The sequence below is a fragment of the Coregonus lavaretus genome (assembly GCF_964263955.1).
Source record: "Coregonus lavaretus genome assembly, chromosome: 23".
NCBI classification, from domain to species: domain Eukaryota; kingdom Metazoa; phylum Chordata; class Actinopteri; order Salmoniformes; family Salmonidae; genus Coregonus; species Coregonus lavaretus.
In genome coordinates, this window is record NC_140010.1 from 43,620,750 (window position 1) to 43,646,120 (window position 25,371).

Sequence of the window (25,371 nt, forward strand, 5' to 3'; positions counted from 1 at the left end):
CTCACAATTTTGCCTAAGAACACAGCCATGAATAAAGAATGGTACCAACACATCCTCCGAGAGCAACTTCTCCCAACCATCCAATAACAGTTTGGTGACGGCCAATGCCTTTTCCAGCATGATGGAGCACCTTGCCATAAGGCAAAAGTGATAACTAAGTGATAACTAAGTACATCGAAATATTGACATGGCCAGGAAACTCCCCAGACCTTAATCCCATTGAGAACTTGTGGTCAATCCTCAAGAGGCGGGTAGACAAACAAAAACTCACAATTTCTGACAAACTCCAAGCATTGATTATGCAAGAATGGGCTGCCATCAGTCAAGATGTGGCCCAGAATTTAATTGACAGCATGCCAGGGCGGATTGCAGAGGTCTTGAAAAAGGGTCAACACTGCAAATATTGACTCTTTGCATAAACTTAATGTAATTGTCAGTAAAAGCCTTTGACACTTATGGAATGCTTGGAATTATATTTCAGTATACCATAGTAACATCTGACAAAAATATCTAAAAACACTGAAGCAGCGAACTTTGTGAAGACCAATACTCATTCTCAAAACTTTTGACCACGACTGTACAGTGTCAAAGTAATTAGAGGAGCTCTCAGTACCACTAATGATTAAGTTACGGGGGTGTTTGATAAAAGTCATGGTTACCTGTAGGAAGTTCACAGAGTGCTGTGCATAGAGGAGAGCCAAGGTACTTGGAACAGAGTAGACTCCTGTATCTCCTATCTCTGTCAGCTAAGCAGAGAACAACTTCCCTACCACATAGTGAAAGTGGGCCTGCATGAAGAGAGGAATGGAGAGTGAGAATATGGTTAGAGGTCATTCTCTTGTATTGTAACTGCACAAAAATGGCCAGAGTAAAAGTCATCAAATATGTATTTCAAATAGACTATCTGAAAGTGTGCAGTTAGAGGTTTACAATATTGGCTATTTAGTTTGGAGTTTGATCTCTCTTGGCTCCCTCTCATCCAATCTCAATCAAGGGCCTCTTCCCCAGTGAGGGCCTTCCCTGTCTGTTCTCACTCTGCCTCTCCCTCCTCCTTCACTCCCTCCCAGTCATGCTGGTTTTCCAAGATCTCCTTCTCTACTAACCCTTCCCCACTGGGCACAGGCGTCAATTCAACGTCTATTCCACGTTGGTTTAATGTAATTTCATTGAAATTGTTTGGAAACAACGTTGATTCAACCAGTGTGCCCAGTAGGTCGTTAACTAGCTATAATGCTCTTGGTTAAACCAAAGATACTGGTAACTTTTATATGTGGTTAAACATAGTTAGCTTCCTAGCTAGCTACTAGCTGACACTAACCTAGCTTGCCTAATCAATAGCCAGCTTTAATAACAGAAGACCAAATAACTACTTGCTTCAATTTCAGTATTGAAATCATAGTTGATTAGTTGGTTGGTTAGGTTCTTATAGAGCTTACCCTTTTCATCGTCCCTACTTCACTACCACCGTCAAAATCTGGTTTCCACTAGATAACACACCCACAAAGTCAAAATTGGTTGTTTTGTAAAAATTAATGAAAACATGATTTAAGGTTAGGGTTAGGCATAAGGTTAGCAGTGTGGTTAGGGTGAGGTTTAAAATCAAATTTTAAGAAGATACATTGTAGAAATAGGTAGGGTTTAGCCATCATAATTATGACTTTGTGGCTGTGTTAACTAGTGACAACCATCTTCATTGGCTAGAATTGTCACCTGTAATAAAATTATAGTTATAGATTGCAGTTGCGAGAGCAAGATTATTTGATGTGAGGAGAAATCTATGTGGGGATGCGGTGTATTTGTGAGAGCGCAGTAACTTCTGAGTCTTGACATGTAATAAGTATCTCTGCAAAACAAAACAAAAATCTCTTCTCTCAAATTAATATTTTGAATTTTTTGCAGTGATGTTCTGCTTTCTCAAAGTCACACTTGTAACTCAGGTTTAATTTGCGCAGCCCCTGCTGCTTGTGCGCTCGCAGGACACATCCTCTGCTGCTAGCGGCACTCATCCTCTGCTCGTGGGACCCATCCTCTGCGCTATTGTCACACATCTTGCTCGACAGCGCCATCTTCGCGCGCAGTGGACTTTAGAGGGTGATTTGATGCCATATAAAGGGGGCTATGATGCATTTAGATCTTTTACTTTGTATCGCTTACTGTGTCACTGGAGTTTGTGCATGCGTGTTTGTTTGTGCATGCGTGTTTGTTTGTGTGTGTGTGTGTGTGTGTGTGTGTTTGTGCATGTGTATGGTAGAATGGTAGCAGTGACAGAGATGAATGAGATGACCTTCTCTCTACCCATGTGACTGCCCACCAGAGACTCTTCTTCCCTGTTCGCACAAACACACAATATACTTATGTTGATCTCCTGTTGTTCTGGTCAGTACAGATACAGGCTACACATTATAGTGTGCCACCCCCACAGAGACACAAATAACTTTTTTAAAGTTTTGCAACGGTAAACAAAAGTTCAGATAGTACATCCCAGTTTCACTCCGTTTGGGACTGTTTCCTTCCATTTCGTGCGTACTGAACACGACCCGGGTTCAGTGTACAAGGATGAACATGGCCTCCAGCGATGTCATCAGAAGCCCCCTCACCATTCATTCGCAGTTCCGACCACAGTGGGAGGGGGATTGGATCATTAATTGGCACTCAAATCTAATTAAAAACTGCTTGTCTGCAGAAGCCCAGAATGAGAGCAGAGGTCAGAGCCTCTCCTCCTGAAAATAAACCAATGCGTGGGCATACATTTCAGAAGGGTGGTGGAGGGGGAGTCAAATATGGAAGGGGGGATTGAGGGGGCAGTAGGCTCACTGGCTCAGTCACTATGCTGCTGTGTAATTATAGACAGTGGAGGAGCTGAGGTGGGGGTGGGGGGTTTTGAGAGCAGAAGCAGCTGCTGGCTTCAGTTGAGGCAATTCAACCCCCCCCCCCCCCTCAAGGGATGAGAGAAATGGGACCAGGCCCTGATTGGGAAAGGGAGGTGGAGAGGGAGGTTGATCCTCAAGGCAGTCTCAGCTCACTGGTTTCGCGAGGTGGCTAGGCCGTGGCTCTCGGACCTCTTACTATTCTGAGAAGAAATCAATGGAAACTGGACCTCCATTGAAATGGGGACTACACATAATGAAGCATAGGAAGAGATGGAATAGTAAGGAGATCAGGTGGTACAGAGGCAGGACAAGAGTGATACTGTTTATTGTCACGCCTGCACCCGCTCCCCCTCCCTGGCGCTCGAGGGACCCATCATTACGCACACCTGTCACCATCGTTACGCACATCAGCGCTCATTGGACTCACCTGGACTCCTTCCCTTTGTTAATTACCTCCCCTATATCTGTCAGTTCCTCTGTTTGATCCCGGTGTCAGCATTGATGTTGTTTAGTTTCCCCTGTCCATTAAATGTTCACTCCCTGTACTTGCTTCCTGTCTCCCAGCGTCTGTCCTCACAGTTTATCATTATCAGGGCTTTGCTGCCACAGGAATTTAGATGAAATTATAGAACAATGCAACAGACAGTTGAGGAAATGTTGTCATATACAGAAACTCCAATTTGGTGGTATTGTATGCTTAAAAGATTCCCCATTCACAAAGTTGTGTCACGATCGCTGGAGGAAGTGGACCAAGGCGCAGCGTGGAATGCAAACATACTTTTATTTTAAATGATCACACGAACAAAACAACAAAACGATACGTGACGTCCTTGGCAAAAGACACTAACCAAACACGGAACAAGATCCCACAAACACTGTGGCAAAACAGGCTACCTAAGTATGGTTCCCAATCAGAGACAACAAGCAACAGCTGATTCACGTTGCCTCTAATTGAGAACCACACCGGCCAACATAGAAACAAATGAACTAGATAAACACCCTAGCACACAAAACACATAGAAACAACCCACCCTGGCTCAACATAACAGAGTCCCAGAGCCAGGGCGTGACAGTACCCCCGCCCAAAGGCGCGGACTGCGACCGCGCCAAACATAAACCGAACAGGGGAGGGCCGGGTGGGCATTCCTCCTCGGAGGCGGTTCCGGCTCCGGCCTTGACCCCCACCCTCCAACAAACCCCCCATAGCGCCCCTGGTCCGGTCTGGCCCTGCTGGCTGGATCTGGACTGGACATCGGTGGAGCGGATCGCTCAGGCTCCGATGTGGAGCAGCTAACCGGTACCTGACCAGGCACCGGTGACCCAGGCACGGGCTGTGCCGGACTGACGACGCGCACCACAGGCTTGGTGCGGGGAGCAGGAACAGGCCGGACCGGGCTGACGACGCGCACCATTGGGTTGGTGCGGGGAGCAGGGACGGGCTGAACCGGGCTGACGAAGCGCACCACTGGCTTGGTGCAGGGAGCAGGAACAGGCCGGACCGGGCTGACGACGCGCACCACAGGCTTGGTGCGGGGAGCAGGAACGGACCAAAACGGGCTGACGACTTGCACCACTGGCTTGGTGCGGGAAGCAGGAACGGACCAAAACGGGCTGACGACGCGCACCACTGGCTTGGTGCGGGAAGCAGGAACGGACCAAAACGGGCTGACGACGCGCACCACTGGCTTGGTGCGGGAAGCAGGAACGGACCGGACCGGGCTGGCGACGCGCACCACTGGCTTGGTGCGAGGGGCAGGAACAGGCCGGACCGGGCTGGCAACGCGCACCACAGGCTTGGTGCGAGGGGCAGGGACATGCCGGACCGGGCTGGCGACGCGCACCACAGGCTCGGTGCGAGGGACAGGAACAAGCCGGACCGTGCTGGGGACACACACCACTGGCCCTACGCGTGGATCAGGAACGGGCCGGACCGGACTGGCAACACACCCCAGTACCTCTCGCCGTGCCTCTACATTCTCCTTCCCCCTGGTGACCAGTGACTCCCGTAACCTGGTGGCCTCCTTTGCCAACCCGCTGAACCACTCTATCCCAGCCTCCTGCTGCCCCATCGTCCACGGCGTGAGCCCCTCCTTAAACATTTTCTGGGCGTCTCTCCTCCCCATGGGCCAGGCCTCCATGGCTCTCGCCAGACTCTCGCTCCTCTGCTCCCAAGTCCAGCCTCTCTCCTCCTCCCGCGGCTTGACCCAGTCGAGGTTGATATCCTTTAGAGCCCTCTCTGGCGTTGGCTCCTGGACACGCTGCTTGGTCCAGTTATGGTGGGATCTTCTGTCACGATCGCTGGAGGAAGTGGACCAAGGCGCAGCGTGGAATGCGAACATACTTTTATTTTAAATGATCACACGAACAAAACGATACGTGACGTCCTTGGCAAAAGACACTAACCAAACACGGAACAAGATCCCACAAAAAATGTGGCAAAACAGGCTACCTAAGTATGGTTCCCAATCAGAGACAACAAGCAACAGCTGATTCACGTTGCCTCTGATTGAGAACCACACCGGCCAACATAGAAACAAATGAACTAGATAAACACCCTAGCACACAAAACACATAGAAACAACCCACCCTGGCTCAACATAACAGAGTCCCAGAGCCAGGGCGTGACAAGTTGTCCCATTTGCTATGTAATTTGCCATGTATAGGATAAGGTTGCATATTGTGATTTGTGTTCATTGTAATATTGAAAACTAATAATATAGATTAAATAAGTGATTTGCAACAAAACGCAATATGGATTTAAGCACATTAACAAATCAATAGGGGAACAGTAAGTAACACACAAGTACTTCACTTCAACAGCTGCTCAATGCTCACAATTCCGATATGGCGCCACTTTGACACTCACTGCAATACAATGTTGCTGGTAGACAATGTAAATGGCTCCTGATGTCACTGCCACTCAATATGTGGACTTTGCTTCCCTGGGGAACTCAAAAAGGGCAGCGCTACAATGTTTAATCCTCTCAACATTCCTGGGATGGGTAATCAAGGCCCATGACCAAAGTGTTCTCTTTCCATCTGTCGCTACAAATGAGTCAGAAGTTGACGTTGACATACATGACATACAGCTGCATCGTCAAGCGATGCCTAGATAATGACCACCACTTTATTATAAATGATAAATTAATCGGGGAGTAACAGAGTGGGCTAGAGGGGGATTTCCATCCATGCCCCTGCTTTGCATCTTCCCAAAATGTCAGTGTCACCTTACCAAAAAAGTATTTATATCTATGTGGTGCATGCTGGCTACGCCACACCCCTTTCAGTCTATTTCCTGCCCTCTGAGCGCTTGTTTTGCAGGTCCCCTCTTGATCCTGCAGCCTATTCTAAAAGGGTAGGAGAAGTCTGCTTCCTTTTTTGCACCAGACCTGAGTTGGGTCACTGTGGTAGGGAGTCACCTCTTGCTGGTCTCTTAGCTGGTGGTACCTCAATGGTCTTGGAGCAATCCAAATCAACCCAAGTCTAACCAGATATCCTCAAGTTCTCTGCACTTGCGTCAAAGTTTCAGCACTTCAGCGTTGTTCACTCGGCTTCTTCACCCAACATCCAAGTTTCCCTTCCGTCTTTCGAGAAACGCTTCCATGGATCAGTCGAAGTACCGCATGGCGGGCGTGCAGGACAAGCTGGAGGTGCTGGGGGTGGAGGACGATGCAGGCAATCCCATCAGTGCCCTGACCATCCTGTCGCTGCTGGAGCGTGTGGCAGGCATCATCGACAACGTTCAGGCTGGCCAGCAGCGCATGGAGGAGCGGCAGCTGGAGCTGGAGACCAACATCAACACCATCCAGGGTGATGTCCTGAAGCTTGCCAAAGACCACACCACCACCAGTGGCACCGTGGAGAAGCTGCTCCAGAAGACGCGTAAGGTCAGCTCCAATGTCAAGGAGGTGCGCATGCGCGTAGAGAAGCAGAACGTGCGCGTCAAGAAGGTGGAGACCACACAGGAGGAGCTGCTGACCCGTAACAAGTTCCGCGTCATCATTTATCAGGTAATTAAGTAATATAATAAGCTGCAATAATAGTAACTGATAACATTCACAATCAGATGTAGAATGCACCAATAGGTTACATAAGGAAACTGTAACTGAAAAGCTCCAAAAGGAGGCAGGGCAGAGCAACAAATAAAGAGGCCAATGATACAAAGGCCAAAGGGCCATGACGGCCACTTCAAAAAATTAGTTAGCAGTTAAGAGCGTAGGGCCATGAACCGAAAGGTCGTTGGCTCGAATCCTGAGACAACTAAATGAAAAACCTGTCGATGTGCCCTTGAGCAAGGCGCTAAACCCTAATTGCTCCTGTAAGTCGCTCTGGATAAGAGCTTCTGCTAAATGATGTAAATTTATTTTACAGAAACAATTATCTTTGGTCTTATTTTACAGAAACAATTATATTTGGTCTAAGGTGTAGACTTGAATACAAAGTGAAAAAGACTTACATTTACATTACATTTACGTCATTTAGCAGACGCTCTTATCCAGAGCGACTTACAAACTTCACAGAAGTCATGAAAAAAACAGTTACAGTTTATGTCTTAGATGAAAATAGATACTAGGTAGCCTAAAAGAGACTTCAAGCCTTCTGTTTTAATAGGAGAAACAGCTCCCGTTAAAGGGACTTGCGGGTGCAATGAGAGCTCTGTGTGCTTTCCCCTGAAAGAAGCAGCTGCTGTGTGGCCGTGACAGAGAGTCCTATTCTGGGAGCATGGCATACTCCCCGCTGCCAATGGGGACACGATAAACTGACTTCTTATGTGGCAGCAGACTGCTAGGGCCAATCTGAAGAATGAAGGTCTGCCAATCACGGTGACCCCGCTTTGGGGCAACCTCTTACTAGGCTAACGAGAAAGCGATATCAGCAGTCAGTGGGTGTCACATGTATTTATTGTAAAATAATGAAGACGGTAGTGATTTCTTGTATAGCGATCAATGTTAGAAAGCCGATTTTTAATGAAATTTTTAATGGGGCCATTAGCTCTCAGATAAGTCATGGCATTTGAAACACCATAGCTTAAAAAAAAAAACTACGCTCGATGTCCGCTCCCCCGCTGAAATTGAATTTGCATAATAAAAAAATCCCCAGAAAAATCAGTCAGTTTAAGCTAGAGATATCTTTTTACATCTCAATCCACTGCATCCACCTATGTCGCACTTCCGCATCTGTGGTGAAAGGTGACAGAGCTAGAGCAGTGTTTGTCAGACCAAGAGACATCCCAAAAATCGGTCTTCTCACAAAATTGTCTGTAGCGGCCGAACAGTTTGGCCTACAAACTATTATACCCCTCTGTGGAAAGATAAGCAAACACGATGGTGTTATACGTTTTGCTATACGACCCCCACAAGCATCTTGGGACTCATCTGAAGTCAGTACAGCCGATCAGCCAACCTTTGTCTGTAGCGTCCGAATGGTTTAAAAAGGTGAGACTCTCACATACATATACATGTCGGTTGTTTTGCTCTAGGATGCCCACAGGCCTCAAAAGACTTGTCTGAGGGTCCCCCGGTTCCAGTTGAAAAAATGAATGGAAGTACAGTACCAGTCAAAAGTTTGGACACACCTACTCATTCCAGGTTTTTTCTTTATTTTTGCTATTTTCTACATTGTAGAATAATAGTGAATACATCAGAACTATGAAATAACACGTGGAATTATGTAGTAACCAAAAAAGTGTTAAACAAATCAAAATATATTTTATATTTGAGGTTCTTCAAAGTAGTCACCCTTTGCCTTGATGACAGCTTTGCACACTCTTGGCCTTCTCTCAACCAGCTTCATGAGGAATGTTGAAGGAGTTCCCACATATGCTGAGCACTTGTTGGCTGCTTTTCCTTCACTCCCAAACCATCTTAATTGGGTTGAGGTCGGGTGATTGTGGAGGTCAGGTCATCTGATGCAGCACTCCATCACTCTCCTTCTTGGTGAAATAGCCCTTACACAGCCTGGAGGTGTGTTTTGGGTCATTGTCCTGTTGAAAAACAAATGATAGTCCCACTAAGTGCAAATCATATGGGATGGTGTATTGCTGCAGAATGCTGTGGTAGCCATGCTGGTTAAGTGTGCCTTGAATTCTAAATAAATCACAGACAGTGTCACCAGCAAAGCACCCCCACACCATCACACCTCCTCCTCCATGCTTCACGGTGGGAACCACACATGCAGAGATCACCGTTCACCTACTCTGCGTCTCGCAAAGACACGGCGGTTGGAACCAAAAATCTCAAATTTGGACTCCAGACCAAAGGACAAATTTCCACCGGTCTAATGTCCATTGCTCGTGTTTCTTGGCCCAAGCAAGTCTCTTCTTCTTATTGGTGTCCTTTAGTAGTGGTTTCTTTGCAGCAAATTGACCATGAAGGCATGATTCACGCAGTCTCCTCTGAACAGTTGATGTTGAGATGTGTCTGTTACTTGAACTCTGTGAAGCATTTGTTTGTGCTGCAATTTCTGAGGCTGGTAACTCTAATGAACTTATCCTCTGCAGCAGAGGTAACTCTGGGTCTTCCTTTCCTGTGGCGGTCCTCATGAGAGCCAGTTTCATCATAGCTTGTGATGGTTTCTGCGACTGCACTTGAAGAAACTTGAAATGTTCCGTATTGACTGACCTTCATGTCGTTTCTCTTTACTTATTTGAGCTGTTCTTTCCATAATATGGACTTGTTCTTTTACCAAATAGGTCTATCTTCTGTATACCCCCCCCCCCCCCCCCCCCCCCAGGTGACTACCTCGTGAAGCTGGTTGAGAGAATGCCAAGAGTGTGCAAAGCTGTCATCAAGGCAAAGGGTGGCTACTTTGAAGAATCTCAAACATAAAATATATTTTGATTTGTTTAAAAAATTTTGGGTTACTACATGATTCCATATGTGTTATTTAATAGTTCTGATGTCTGCACTATTATTCTACAATGTAGAAAATAGTAAAAATAAGGAACAAACCTGGAATGAGTAGGTGTGTCCAAACGTTTGACTGGTACTGTATATATGGAGACTGTTTAGTGCCAAAAATAAGGTGTTAAATACATGTACTGAACAAATAACACTTTTTTCCCCCTGATCTTTCTTCTATCTCCCAGATATAGGACAGACACTTCAGAACAAACTTAGACTCTTATGGGTAATGGCAAATCCTTATATATGACTGAACTTTTAAGGCCTAGGGGCTAGCTTTTCATATAAATATTTGAGGGTTATTGTGTCAGTCTCTGTAGTCAACATTAAAACATGGCTTCTGAATATGATTGTTATACTACACTTTACATTAAGTGTATAGTGAATCTCATATTTCCTCTATGATGATCCCTAGGAGGGGCTTAATCTCCCTCTTGCCTGAATAGGACAGTCTGAGTGTAGGATTTCCAGATGACTGATTTGCTGTCGGTTATTCTGAGGGCCTGGCTAGCAGGGCATAGATATCCTAATATAGTGCTTTTGCCTCTGACGCAGCGATGGCCATTTAACTTTAGTTAGGAAGCAAGCACTGTTTGTTATAGAGACAGTCATTGCCAGTGGCAAAGCATGGCAAGACTGAAAAATGGGACACAACAGCTCAGCATGGACCAGTAATAAGACACAGATAAATGGCTGTAGTTTCTGTGGGGGTGGCATTGTTTTGAGGATAGATTTTGGGCATATAAAGCCAAACTTTCATTCGAAGCTAGAATTAACCAACACAAGGTAACAACATTTTTGTCAAAGTAATGTATATTCTGTATAGCAGCAAGTTCTTTGTTGTAGCAGTCAAGCTGACGTTATCCCTTTTTGGGGGGGTTATACATTATAGGACTTTCTAACGCATGACTGGCTTTATGCCAATCACATGGACATCATATATCTTATACAGACACTGATTGGCCAGCTACTGTAGGGTTGACAGAGAGAATTTAGAACTTATTGTGCAGACTCCTACTCTGTACCACGAGCCTGAGCCGTCCATGTACTGTTATGTAACCATGACAACAGAGGCACCAATAAGGTCAGAGTTCAACATGAATAAAGCACCATCGAACGCACACCATCAGTTGACGGAAGCACAAGCCCAATGTGGTTGTGACCAATGACGGTCATCTTATGGGTGGTTGTCATGTCGGTCGGCCAATAATCTATTATTAATTGCCTGGCAACATCAGGTATGAAAATAAATAAATATGCTGGCCCACATTCCCTTGTGGTGTAATTGTTGTGTCATTCACAGAGTCTGGGCATGTTCAGACAACTTACCCTCTTGATTAATGAGAGTGATTGTTGCAGGTGGCTGAATCTTTATTATAATTAATTGGGTCTCAGATTCAAAAGTCACCTGCAGAACCCAGCAGGTTGCCCAGTCATCAGAAGGGGGGGCACTACCGCTTTTTAGGAATTCATAATAGAGAGGGAGATTCAGCAATTAGGCCTAGTATCACATAGTGCTAGAAATGTAAGCTAAGTGTTCAGTTGTAACACTAGAAGTGCTTGTTAATGGCACATCTTTCAATGCTATTCTTGGGTTTATAATTTATCATGTTTCTCATACGCTTCTCATGTTGTGGGCTAAGTTGTCTGAGTTATTTGCTGAGAACACCCACTCATAGATGTCCATATGTTGCGAACTGCAATGATACAGTTTAGCATATCTTTGAGAAACGGATCTTTCCACCAACCTCTGTGATCCCTGTAGAAAAATTGGCCCATGGTATTGAGTGGTTACTGGCATGTAATATAAAGCCCAGCGGGACATATACTGTTGCAACCTCAAAGGGCAAACTCAAAGACATAGCAACCGTTACAAAGCCAAACATCCCCTCTACAACTGATAGGGAGAGAAGAGAAAGCTTGTGTAATTTCTCCATAATTGCCCAAAAAGTGCACAGTCAAGCAGACCCGGTTTCAAAATGTATGTTTTTCCTTTCAAAGAGTTTGAGCATTTGATTGAGCGTTTCTGGAACGCCAGATGGTTGGCAATTTTGGGACTATTCCATTGCACCAGGCAAACTTAATCAAGTAAGAAAAAATACAAATACTATTTGAACCCAGGTCTGCTCAACCATTGGCGATATAACTTAAGAAGCCAACCCATATTATTGTAATTTAAAACACTTAATTTGCCTTTCTCTAGGGGGAACATGAGATCCCTTCGGTGGCCGTGACAAAGACCCCAAAAGGAGCGGTTGGTATGGAGGGGTTGGTGATCGAGCCAGACACCTACAATGTCCCCGAGGACATCTCCTCAGACGAGGAATACATGACGGTGGACGAGACTGAAGGAGGCTCCAAAACCGCCCGCCTGAAGGCGTCAGGCATGAAGGGCATTGAAAGCATTAAGCACGCCTTCTCCAAGGAGACCATGACTAAGACCAAGGACAACTTGGGCACCAAGTTCCACAACATGGGCGAGAAAATGGTGCCCCCCGAAAGACGGGAGAAGATGCACCAGGCCGGCGAGCGTATCAAGCACTCTGGCGAGAGGCTGAAGGAGAACATTGCGAAGAAAGCCCCCACCAAGGAGTCCTTCCGCATCAAGCTGAAGAAGGAGAGGACCGTGGCCGAGGGCCAGGAAGGAGCTGAGGCTGATGGGGAGGTCGATGAGGCGGTGACCCCAGTCAAGGGAAGGAAAAGCCCGGAAGTCAGTAAAACCCCGGTAGTAACCTACACAGAGGTGGTAACGGAGGTGGAAACCAAGAGGGAGGGTCCCGTGGAGGAGCCGGCCGTCATCAGGATAGGGGAGGTAGGGAAATTCGCTGTGGAGGCAGTGGAAGAGGGCAAGGAGGACGAATACGACAGGAAGTAGATCTCCAGCATGTTGCCGCAACACAACGACAAGTCACCAAAACAGGAAGTGAAGCCGGGTAGGAAGAAAGCTTGCAGTGTCTTGCAAGAGAGATGGTCTGTGACGAATCAACATCGACGACAGACAATTTACATTATCAATCCGTATAAAAATCAAAGAGATACTTGTATTGGATATGGATACTGACCAGTCTATAGAGGAGTGGAAAGAGTTCTGTGACTGACCTGGTAATCTATAAAGATTGTGTTTCTGGGGTGTCAGATGTTGGTAGGTTAGTGACCCACTATCACGTCATTGAAATTAGCTGCTTTTATTTTTAATTTTGGAATGATCTTTATTGAGATAATGTACATGGACACATTCACACACGAACACAGAGAAAGGTGTAAGATTGAACCTGTTTATGGAAATATGTATTGGGATGAATTCAGGTCAGTGGGTGTTTAGGGCAACAGTACATCAGTATTGGACACATTGGGAACTAATGTACATGAACTGCTATGTTGAGTTTGCAGTTGGTTTAGGCGTTAAAGTTAAGTACACACAAAAACAAATTGCTCCCAGATGTTTGGTTGCTAACTGATTTCTTTGAGATGAAAGACTAGTCAAGAAAAAGCGCTCGCAAGTTAGAAATTAATTTGCACAAAGTGTTTGGAGGGGAAAATAGTTTAACTGAAGGGAGAAAAGAGAGATTGCAAAGTACCTTTGAGATGATTCTGAATGTTGAGGAAGTTTGTGTATGATATTGATCTTAAATCTGAATGTAAAATGTTGTACATAGCATAACCGTAATCATGAAATTGGTCAACACAGATCTCAGCTGGTCTCTGAAGAGTTTGAAAAAGTAAAGCTATACAGATATAAAGCTACTGTTTATATAGTACCAGTCAAAAGTTTGGACACCTACTCATTCAAGGGTTTTTCTTTAATTTGACTATTTTCTACATTGTAGAATAATAGTTAAGACATCAAAACTATGAAACAACACATATGGAATCATGTAGTAACCAAAACAGTGTAAACAAATCAAAAAAATATATTTGAGATTTGAGATTCTTCAAATAGCCACTCTTTGCCTTGATGACAGCTTTGCACACTCTTGGCATTCTCTCAACCAGCTTCATGAATGCATTTCAATTAACAGGTGTGCCTTCTTAAAAGTTAATTTGTGGAGTATCTTTCCTTCTTAATGCGTTTGAGCCAATCAGTTGTGTAGTGACAAGGTAGGGGGGTTATACAGAAGATAGCCCTATTTGGTAAAATACCAAGTCCATATTATGGCAAGAACAGCTCAGATAAGCAAAGAGAAACGACAGTCCATCATTACTTTAAGACATTAAGGTCAGTCAATACGGAACATTTCAAGAACTTTTCAAGTTTCTTCAAATGCAGTCGCAAAAACCATCAAGCGCTATGATGAAACTGGCTCTCATGCGGACCGCCACAGGAAAGGAAGACCCAGAGTTACCTCTGCTGCAGAGGATAAGTTCATTAGAGTTAACTGCACCTAAGATTGCAGCCCAAATAAATGCTTCACAGAGTTCAAGTAACAGACACATCTCAACATCAACTGTTTCAGAGGGGACTGCGTGAATCAGGCCTTCATGGTCGAATTACTGAAAAGAAACCACTACTAAAGGACACCAATAAGAAAAAGAGACCTGCTTGGGCCAAGAAACACAAGCAATGGACATTTGTCCTTTGGTCTGGAGTCCAAATTGAAGATTTTTTGATCAACCGCCGTGTCTTTGTGAGACCCGGTGTGGGTGAACAGATGATCTCTGCATGTATATTTCCCACCGTAAAGCATAGAGGAGGAGGTGTGATGGTGCTTTGCTGGTGACACTGTCTGTGATTTATTTAGAATTCAAGGCACACTTAACCAGCATGGCTACCAAAGCATTCTGCAGCAATACACAATCCCATCTGGTTTGGGCTTATCATTATTTTTTATTTATTTTTTAGGGGGTAGATCAGCTTTAATATTGCACATAGATTGTAACTTCCATCAATGTAATTGTCTGCATCACTTCCAATGTTCTTTTTTTTCTTGCAAATATACACTGCTCAAAAAAATTAAGGGAACACTTAAACAACACAATGTAACTCCAAGTCAATCACACTTCTGTGAAATCAAACTGTCCATTTAGGAAGCAACACTGATTGACAATACATTTCACATGCTGTTGTGCAAATGGAATAGACAAGGAGATGTGGAGGAGGCCGTAGGAGGGCAACAACCCAGCAGCAGGACTGCTACCTCCGCCTTTGTGCAAGGAGGAGCAGGAGGAGCACTGCCAGAGCCCTGCAAAATGACCTCCAGCAGGCCACAAATGTGCATGTGTCTGCTCAAACGGTCAGAAACAGACTCTATGAGGGCCCGACGTCCACAGGTGGGGGTTGTGCTTACAGCCCAACACCGTGCAAGACGTTTGGCATTTGCCAGAGAACACCAAGATTGGCAAATTCGCCACTGGCGCCCTGTGCTCTTCACAGATGAAAGCAGGTTCACACTGAGCACGTGACAGACGTGACAGAGTCTGGAGACGCCGTGGAGAACGTTCTGCTGCCTGCAACATCCTCCAGCATGACCGGTTTGGCGGTGGGTCAGTCATGGTGTAGGGTGGCATTTCTTTGGGGGGCCGCACAGCCCTCCATGTGCTCGCCAGAGGTAGCCTGACTGCCATTAGGTACCGAGATGAGATCCTCAGACCCCTTGTGAGACCATATGCTGGTGCGGTTGGCCCTGGGTTCCTCCTAATGCAAGACAATGCTAGACCTCATGTGGCTGGAGTGTGTCAGCAGTTCCTGCAAGAGGAAGGCATTGATGCTATGGACTGGCCCGCCCATTCCCCAGACCTGAATCCAATTGAGCACATCTGGGACATCATGTCTCGCTCCATCCACCAACGCCACGTTGCACCACAGACTGTCCAGGAGTTGGCGGATGCTTTAGTCCAGGTCTGGGAGGAGATCCCTCAGGAGACCATCCACCACCTCAACAGGAGCATGCCCAGGCATTGTAGGGAGGTCATACAGGCACGTGGAGGCCACACACACTACTGAGCCTCATTTTGACTTGTTTTAAGGACATTACATCAAAGTTGGATCAGCCTGTAGTGTGGTTTTCCACTTTAATTTTGAGGGTGACTCCAAATCCAGACCTCCATGGGTTGATACATTTGATTTCCATTGATAATTTTTGTGTGATTTTGTTGTCAGCACATTCAACTATGTAAAGAAAAAAGTATTTAATAAGATTATTTCATTCATTCAGATCTAGGATGTGTTATGTTAGTGTTCCCTTTATTTTTTTGAGCAGTGTATATATTTTTGGTCATTTAGCAGACACTCTTATCCAGAGCAACTTACAGTTAGTGAGTGCATACATTTTCATACTGGCCCCCCGTGGGAAACGAACCCACAACCCTGGCGTTGCAAGTGCCATGCTCTACCAACTGAGCTACAGGGGACATATATATACACATACATACATATATACATACATATATATACATACATTTCCTTTATTACTTTCCAACCCCACCACCCCTTCCCTAATTGGAGTAAACTAGTGAACAACAATGCTTAGGCCTCTACTTCCAGCTTATACATACTACATACATTTTATGGACACAGTCAATTTTACAATAATTCTATTTTGTTTGTTTTTACTCCTGAACTTCCTCTACCCTCAACCTCTCCGATCAAGGCAAAGGGTGGCTATTTGAAGAATCTCAAATATAAAATATATTTTGATTTGTTTAACACTTTTTTCTTTACTACATGATTCCAAATGTGTTATTTCATAGTTTTGATGTCTTCACTATTATTCTACAATGTAAAAAATATTACAAATGAAGGAAAACCCTTGATCGCCCATGTAGCTCAGTTGGTAGAGCATGGTTCTTGCAATGCCAGGGTTGTGGGTTTGATTCCCATGGGGGGCCAGTATGGAAGAAAACAAATTATGCACTCACTAACTGTAAGTCGCTCTGGATAAGAGTGTCTGCTAAATGACTAAAATGTGTGTCCAAACTTTAGACTGGTAGTGTAGATATGACAGATCTGTGTGTTTCAAAATCCAACAAGGATTGACCATTTGGTTACAATGTGTTCTTTGGCAAGGTTACAGACGCAATACAGTAGGTTACATTTTAAGCAAATAATTTTGCCGTTAACAAGGAGACGCATCATAATAACAGTTGAAGATTATGTTGAATCAAAATATATCCATATAGTGAAAAGCACACACTAAGTATTTAGCCTAGAATAAAACCCTTTTTTATTACAAGAGGTTATGCAAAGCTTGAGAGTTAATTGTCATATTTCAAGTGTACTATGTGCTGTGAATATAATTTCAGTGGTCTGAGGATGACTAGATCGTAGTGTGTATGATTGTGTAGTGTACTAGTGTTAAGAAAATAAAAAAATATATTTGAGGAAAGCATTAAGTAATGTAAATGGTTTAGGTGTACCTGTAACATTTATGGCACTTGAAGGTTTTGAGCACTGATGCAATTCTGTGCAATAATCTGAGAATGTTGACAGAAAAGGTAACACGTGTATAAAGATTACATAGCAACCTAATATTTCAAAGTAGTTTCAAAGTAATTTCTTTCTGAATACAGTTTACAGCATGTTTATGCCCTTTCTTTGGTAAGCTAGAGATGCATTGCTTTCATTTGTAATATTAATAATGGCATCAACTATCCAAAGGGCAATGTACGTGTCTTATTCTACTGTGCTCGCATACCTGTGGGCTGAGTCTACCCTGTAGACCTGCATTAATTAATATTCAACCACAAAGAAACATGTATGTTAATATACTACTGCATTAGGCCTAAGTAATCTGGATTCGACTGATTTGAGCCCAAAGTATTGATGTCAATGAGTAATGAGAGGTTAAATAGGTAGTGGTGGGTAGTTGAATTGTTTCTTACTAGTTCTCAGGAAATGATTGTCAATGAAGTATGTGCGCTACATAATTGACTAAAATGTATAGTCACTTTTTTATTATCTTTTGCCAAACCCCCTGCCAAATATTTCCTAAAATTGCCAATGTTTTCTTGAGATCACCATCCAGGCATTGTCGCTGTTCTTAGCAAATTACCAGCTACATTGATGATGGGATTGTAGCCTGCAATAAGGCACAGCCTTTTATTTGTTGGCACAATCATTTTGTTTATTTGTGTGTTTTCTGTGTAATGATACATATACTGTAGATGAAAGGACATTAGCATATTTTGTATTGAAATTCTCATTAATATGTGTAACTGTGCAAATGAAGAACAAGACGTAAGTTTGTGTTCTAAATCAACCTCTTATTTAATTTAGATAATGTAGCCCGATGTTAGACCAATTGAATCAAAACTGGCAACTGGATCTCCAAAGATCTCTCCTGTGGCCTGCTATTGTTACAGTTGAAGTCGGAAGTTTACATACACTTAGGTTGGAGTCATTAAAATTCGTTTTTCAACCACTCCACAAATTTCTTGTTAACAAACTATAGTTTTGCCAAGTCGGTTAGGACATCTACATTGTGCATGACACAAGTAATTTTCACAACAATTGTTTACAGACAGATTATTTAACTTATAATTCACTGTATCACAATTCCAGTGGGTCAGAAGTTTACATACACTAAGTTGACTGTGCCTTTAAACAGCTTTGAAAAGTCCAGAAAATGATGTCATGGCTTTAGAAGCTTCTGATAGGCTAATTGACATAATTTGAGTCAATTGGAGGTGTACCTGTGGATGTATTTCAAGGCCTACCTTCAAACTCAGTGCCTCTTTGCTTGACATCATGGGAAAATCAAAAGAAATCAGCCAAGACCTCAGAAAAATAAATGTAGACCTCCACAAGTCTGGTTCATCCTTGGGAGCAATTTCCGAACGCCTGAAGGTACCACGTTCATCTGTACAAACAATAGTACGCAAGTATAAACACCATGGGACCAAGCAGCCGTCATACCGCTCAGGAAGGAGAGGCGTTCTATTTCCTAGAGATGAACGTACTTTGGTGCGAAAAGTTCAAATCAATCCCAGAACAACAGCAAAGGACCTTGTGAAGATGCTGGAAGAAACAGGTACAAAAGTATCTATATCCACAGTAAAACGAGTCCTATATCAACATAACCTGAAAGGCCGCTCAGCAAGGAAGAAGCCAATGCTCCAAAACGCCATAAAAAAGACTGACTACGGTTTGCAACTGTACATGGGGACAAAGATCGTACTTTTTGGAGAAATGTCCTCTGGTCTGATGAAACAAAAATAGAACTGTTTGGCCATAATGACCATCATTATGTTTGGAGGAAAAAGGGGGTTTCTTGCAAGTCGAAGAACACCATCCCAACCGTGAAGCACGGGAGTGGCAGCATCATGCTGTGGGGGTGCTTTGCTGCAGGAGGGACTGGTGCACTTCACAAAATAGATGGCATCATGAGGAAGGAAAATTATGTGGATATATTGAAGCAACATCTCAAGACATCAGTCAGGAAGTTAAAGCTTGGTCGCAAATGGGTCTTCCAAATGGACAATGACCCCAAGCATACTTCCAAAGTTGTGGCAAAATGGCTTAAGGACAAGAAAGTCACTGTATTGGAGTGGCCATCACAAAGCCCTGACCTCAATCCTATAGAACATTTGTGGGCAGAACTGAAAAAGCTTGTGCGAGCAAGGAGGCCTACAAACCTGACTCAGTTACACCAGCTCTGTCAGTAGGAATGGGCCAAAATTCACACAACTTATTGTGGGAAGCTTGTGGAAGGCTACCCGAAACGTTTGATCCAAGTTAAACAATTTAAAGGCAATGCTACCAAATACTAATTGAGTGTATGTAAACTTCGGACCCACTGGGAATGTGATGAAAGAAATAAAAGCTTAAATAAATCCTTCTCTCTACTATTATTCTGACATTTCACATTCTTAAATAAAGTGGTGATCCTAACTGACCTAAGACAGGGAATTTTTACTAGGATTAAATGTCAGGAATTGTGAAAAACTGAGTTTAAATGTATTTGGCTAAGGTGTATGTAAACTTCCGACTCCAACTGTAGATAAAAATAGGATTTATGAAAGTCGAATGCTTATGCTTTATTGATGGAAAACAATAATTGTCATTTATATGCATTGTGGTATGTGACATGTGCAAGCAGCATCATATATATTCATGATTGTTTTCTTTTTGTATAAATAAAGGTCTAATGCCCCCTGTATTAATCAAAAAAATATCACTTCACTATCTTCGTGAAAGGACACTAGGCTGATGTTCATAATGTTCAATCTTCACAAACGTCTAAACAGGGTGAACTTTGGTACCTCAGTGACTTTGGCACTTGCTAGAACTTGCTAGAACCATAACAGCATGCCGATCTCATCTACAATTCAAATTAAATCACTAACTTGATGTAGACTCGCGCAAAGCACAATCAGTCAACTGAGTCAGCAATGTCCTGAAGATTCACTTCTGCCCTTGCATTGAGCTATAAATGAAATGCCAATCATACCGGGCAAGTCCTCTGTGTGGTGAGAGGTCAAAGTGGCAGTCAGTGTAAACATATTGCCCTAAACAGAAACTCCTGGCAACAGTGTGCTTGGGGTACAGGAATGGCACAATTCTCAATGCAATCCTTGCTAATCCTAACTAGATGAACAACCTATATCCTGAGAAAACTCTTTAGTGAATGTGGCTTAACGGCTGATCCATGACTATCGGCGATATAACTCAAATCTGCATAATCCAGTATAAACTGTCACCAAAGGTATCTTATACTGACTGTGCAGGCTTCCTGTTTTTGTCCAGGCATGGCTTTCAAACTGTTCAAAAAGTGTTTCTTACAGCCCCATCGTGGGCTATATCTTCCCTCAGTGTCTGCTTTGCTGAGGTGCACACAGCGAAGAGGGTTGAGGGATTTTAATTCATCATCAGATTGCTGCGCTGTCAGTCAGCTGCTCGGTCTTATTTCAGTAGGCTCTTTTTATAGCTCCTGCAAACTCTGAAAGGTGACACCGCCTGCACTTTTATAACTGATTATAGAAGCCTTTGCGCACCTGTGCTGCACAGCTCCTCGGTTGTCAAGGCAACTGAGAACATCAATTTAATGATAAAGGTCAGAGCTGTGAAATGAAGCGACGTTAATTTGCATTTATTGAAGCACGCGTTGGTTTGAGTCAGTCGTAATCCGATGGCCTGCCAGACAGTTATTGTTCTATTTCGGAACGGCACTGTGAAAAACCAAAGCTATAATTTTGATTTACCACATAGTTATGAGAGAGGAGAGAGCATCCACTCTTAGAGTGATTGCATTCAGTTCCAACTGTTTATTATGCATTAACCTACCACATTCAGAGCCCTCAAGCAACCTGCAGAAAATAAATGAGCTATTGGATGATTCAAGTATTGAAAAAAATAAAATCTCTAGTGATGTGGCATATATGCTTAAGTTAGGTCTTTCCCCTTACGAAAAAAGATTGCAGTCAGAGTGCAGTATAACTGCAGTACACTGCAGTACACTGCAGTTTAACTACAATTACTGAGCCCAAAATATCACAGTTGACTGCAGTTACTGCACTTTTACTGCAGTTTCAAAACTGTAAGGGTTATGTTCAACATGGAATGCATTTTACTTTTGTGTGCCAAATAATACAATCAATTACTGAGGAAGGATACCCTGTTTCTGTTCTTCAATCAAATGGGACAGTAAATATACAGTACCAGTCAACAGTTTGGACACACCTACTCATTCAAGGGTTTTTCTTTATTTTTACTATTTTCTACATTGTAGATTAATAGTGAAGACATATAAACAATGAAATAACACATATGGAATCATGTAGTAACCAAAAAAGTGTTAAACAAATCAAAATATATTTTATATTTTAGATTCTTCAAATAGCCACCCTTTGCCTTGATGACAGCTTTGCACACTCTTGCCATTCTCTCAACCAGCTTCACCTGTAGGTGTGTTGGGTTATTGTCCTGTTGAAAAAAATAAGATAGTCCCACTAAGTCCAAACCAGATGGGATGGCATATCACTGCAGAATGCTGTGGTAGCCATGCTGGTTAAGTGTGCCTTGAATTCTAAATAAATCACTGACAGTGTCACTAGCAAAGCACCCCCACACCTCCTCCTCCATGCTTCACGGTGGGAACCATACATGCAGAGATCATCCGTTCACCCACACCATGTCTCACAAAGACACGGCAGTTGGAACCAAAAATCTCCAATGTGGACTCCAGACCAAAGGACAAATTTCCACTGGTCTAATGTCCATTGCTCGTGTTTCTTGGCCAAAGCAGGCCTCTTCTTCTTATTGGTGTCCTTTAGTAGTGGTTTCTTTGCAGCAATTCGACCATGAAGGCCTGATTCACACAGTCCCCTCTGAACAGTTGATGTTGAGATGTGTCTGTGACGTGAACTCTATGAAGCATTTATTTGGGCTGCAATTTTTGAGGCTCGTAAATCTAATGAACTTATCCTCTGCAGCAGAGGTAACTCTGGCTCTTCCATTTTGTGGTGGTCCCCATGAGAGCCAGTTTCATCATAGCACTTGATGGTTTTTGCGACTGGACTTGAAGAAACTTTCAAAGTTCTTGAAATGTTCCGTATTGACTGACATTCATGTCTTGAAGTTATGATGGACTGTCGTTTCTCTTTGCTTAATTGAGCTGTTCTTGCCATAATATGGACTTGGTCTTTTACCAAATAGGGCTATCTTCTGTATACCCTGGCAGAACGTAACATTAATTTCAGTGGAAACCAAATGTTTTAGGCTTAGTTATGATGAAACACGTCAATTCTGGTCTTCATTTTGACAGTTCGTTGCAAAAGTGATATATTTCGGTCTTTTAGTAGTAAATCAAGCTCTTTTTGCACCTAGCGGTTCAACTCTGTCATTGCAATTCATGACATGGAGGCTCCTTGCAAAGGTGCTCAATTCTCATCTTAAGGGAGGGGTTCTGTATTAAGTACACTCCTTTCTAGATGTGTCGGGTGGTACTGCCTCAAGGCTAACTATAAAAGCAAGTGACAGCGGCAACAATTTGGCTGTTGGAGTCGGAGAGTTTTGAAGATAGTAATCGAGAGTCATTCTAACATTAGCATTAGCAAATAGTAAACCTTGTATTATTAGCGTTTCCAATTACTATATAGATAAGTAACGTAGGTGTTATTCGTATTTTTAGAATTAGAGTGTGTTAAATTGTTATAGTTATTTATATTATATTGACATATAATGTCTTGCGAAAGTATTCACCCCCCTTGGCATTTTTACTATTTTGTTGCCTTACAACCTGGAATTAAAATTGATTTTTGGGGGGGTTGTATCATTTGATTTACACAACATGCCTACCACTTTGAAGACAAAAAAACAGACAATTTGAGCGTGCATAACTATTCACCCCCCCAAAGTCAATACTTTGTTGAGTCACCTTTTGCAGCAATTACAGGTGCAAGTCTCTTGGGGTATGTCTCTATAAGCTTGGCACATCTAGCCACTGGGATTTTTGCCCATTCTTCAAGGCAAAACTGCTCCAGCTCCTTCAAGTTGGATGGGTTCCGCTGGTGTACAGCAATCTTCAAGTCATACCACAGATTCTCAATTGGATTGAGGTCTGGGCTTTGACTAGGCAATTCCAAGACATTTAAATGTTTCCCCTTAAACCACTCAAGTGTTGCTTTAGCAGTATGCTTAGGGTCATTGTCCTGCTGGAAGGTGAACCTCCGTCCCAGTCTCAAATCTCTGGAAGAGTGAAACAGGTTTCCCTCAAGAATTTCCCTGTATTTAACGCCATCCATCATTCCTTCAATTCTGACCAGTTTCCCAGTCCCTGCCGATGGAAAAACATCCCCACAGCATGATGCTGCCACCACCATGCTTTACTGTGGGGATGGTGTTCTCGGGGTGATGAGAGGTGTTGGGTTTGCGCCAGACATAGCGTTTTCCTTGATGGCCAAAAAGGTCAGTTTTTGTCTCATCTGACCAGAGTACCTTCTTCCATATGTTTGGGGAGTCTCCCACATGCCTTTTGGCGAACACCAAACGTGTTTGCTTATTTTTTCACTTTAAGTAATGGCTTTTTTTCTGGCCACTCTTCCATAAAGCCCAGCTCTGTGGAGTGTACGGCTTAAAGTGGTCCTATGGACAGATACTCCAATCTCCACTGTGGAGCTTTGCAGCTCCTTCAGGGTTATCTTTGGTCTCTTTGTTGCCTCTCTGATTAATGCCCTCCTTGCCTGGTCCGTGAGTTTTGGTGGGCTTGGCAGGTTTGTTGTGGTGCCATATTCTTTCAATTTTTTAATAATGGATTTAATGGTGCTCTGTGGGATGTTCAACGTTTCTGATATTTTTTTAGAACCCAACCCTGATCTGTACTTCTCCACAACTTTGTCCCTGACCTGTTTGGAGAGCTCCTTGGTCTTCATGGTGCCGCTTGCTTGGTGGTGCCCGTTGCTTAGTGGCGTTGCAGAATCTGGGGCCTTTCAGAACAGGTGTATATATACTGAGATCATGTGACAGATCATGTGACATTTACATTGCACACAGGTGGACTTTATTTAACTAATTATGTGACTTCTGAAGGTAATTGGTTGCACCAGATCTTATTTAGGGGCTTCATAGCAAAGGGGGTGAATACATATGCATGCACCACTTTTCCGTGATTTATTTTTTAGAATTTTTTTAAACAAGTTATTTTTTTCATTTCACTTCACCAATTTGGATTATTATGTGTATGTCCATTACATGAAATCCAAATAAAAATACATTTAAATTACAGGTTGTAATGCAACAAAATAGGAAAAACACCAAGGGGGATGAATACTTTTGCAAGGCACTGTAGTGTTAAGTTAGTTAGTCTAGCTAAGTTAGTTCAATTCCAATTTAGTTTTTCAAAATTTTTATTTATTTTTTCAAATTGAACAGCCTGGCTAGGCTTAGCACAAAGGCCGGCAGATGGCGATATTGAATAGGTTCATCTTACCGGCCAAAGGGAATGCATGCAGCCAGCTATACACTCGTATCCCCTGTGGACCGGTTCGTACATAAAACATTCTCCATTCAGGCTGAAAATGTATGCATTTCCTCCTTAACTCGATTTAATGGCGAGAAGGCAGAAAAAATACGGGGATAATACTGGTGATTGGGTGCCAGACCGACCCATGCAGTCTGCAACACGCTTCTGTAGAGGTTCATCTGAAGCCCTCTAAAAGAAGCAAGGGTGAGTATCAGCTCTTTGTAGCAAGCAAGAGGCAGGCTATGATTGTGTTGTCTGTTGCAAGAAAGTGTTGTGAATGAGATATTGATATGCAGTTATTGTATTTTATGCATCTTCTCAACCTGTCAGGTCAGGATACAAAATAAGAGTGTGTCTTGCGATACAAGCACTCGTGACCACCCCTGAACCTCCTCTGGCAAACTCTACCCGCCTGAAATGGCCCAGATGTGAGGTGCTTACAGACGATTCCAGTTCCTGCTGAGATAACATCAACTGTGACAGGTAATGGAAAATATATGCTACACCAGTAACAGTCTTGTAATAAGAGGCATCTTTATGTCACACCCTTTTTGGTTTTGTCAATACGTTTATAAGTGTTCTTTCTCACTGCTGCAGATCCTTTTGTAAAACACCTCCTCACAAGTACATTGTGTATGAGGACAACCTGATGGAACTCTTCAAGACTTGTCCAGTTTGCAGCAGGACATGTAATATTGACAAAAG

At 43.3% G+C, this 25,371-nt stretch overlaps 1 protein-coding gene across 1 annotated transcript; it reads left to right on the forward strand.

The window, feature by feature from the left end:
- Window positions 1–6,472: 6,472 nt before the first annotated feature.
- cavin4a (caveolae associated protein 4a) lies at window positions 6,473–12,647 on the forward strand (the record flags this gene model as incomplete). The annotated part of the gene is made up of 2 exons (XM_084188209.1): window positions 6,473–6,880; window positions 11,976–12,647. The coding sequence occupies 2 exons, from the start codon at window positions 6,473–6,475 to the stop codon at window positions 12,645–12,647; spliced, it is 1,080 nt and encodes a 359-aa protein (XP_084044335.1).
- Window positions 12,648–25,371: the final 12,724 nt, after the last annotated feature.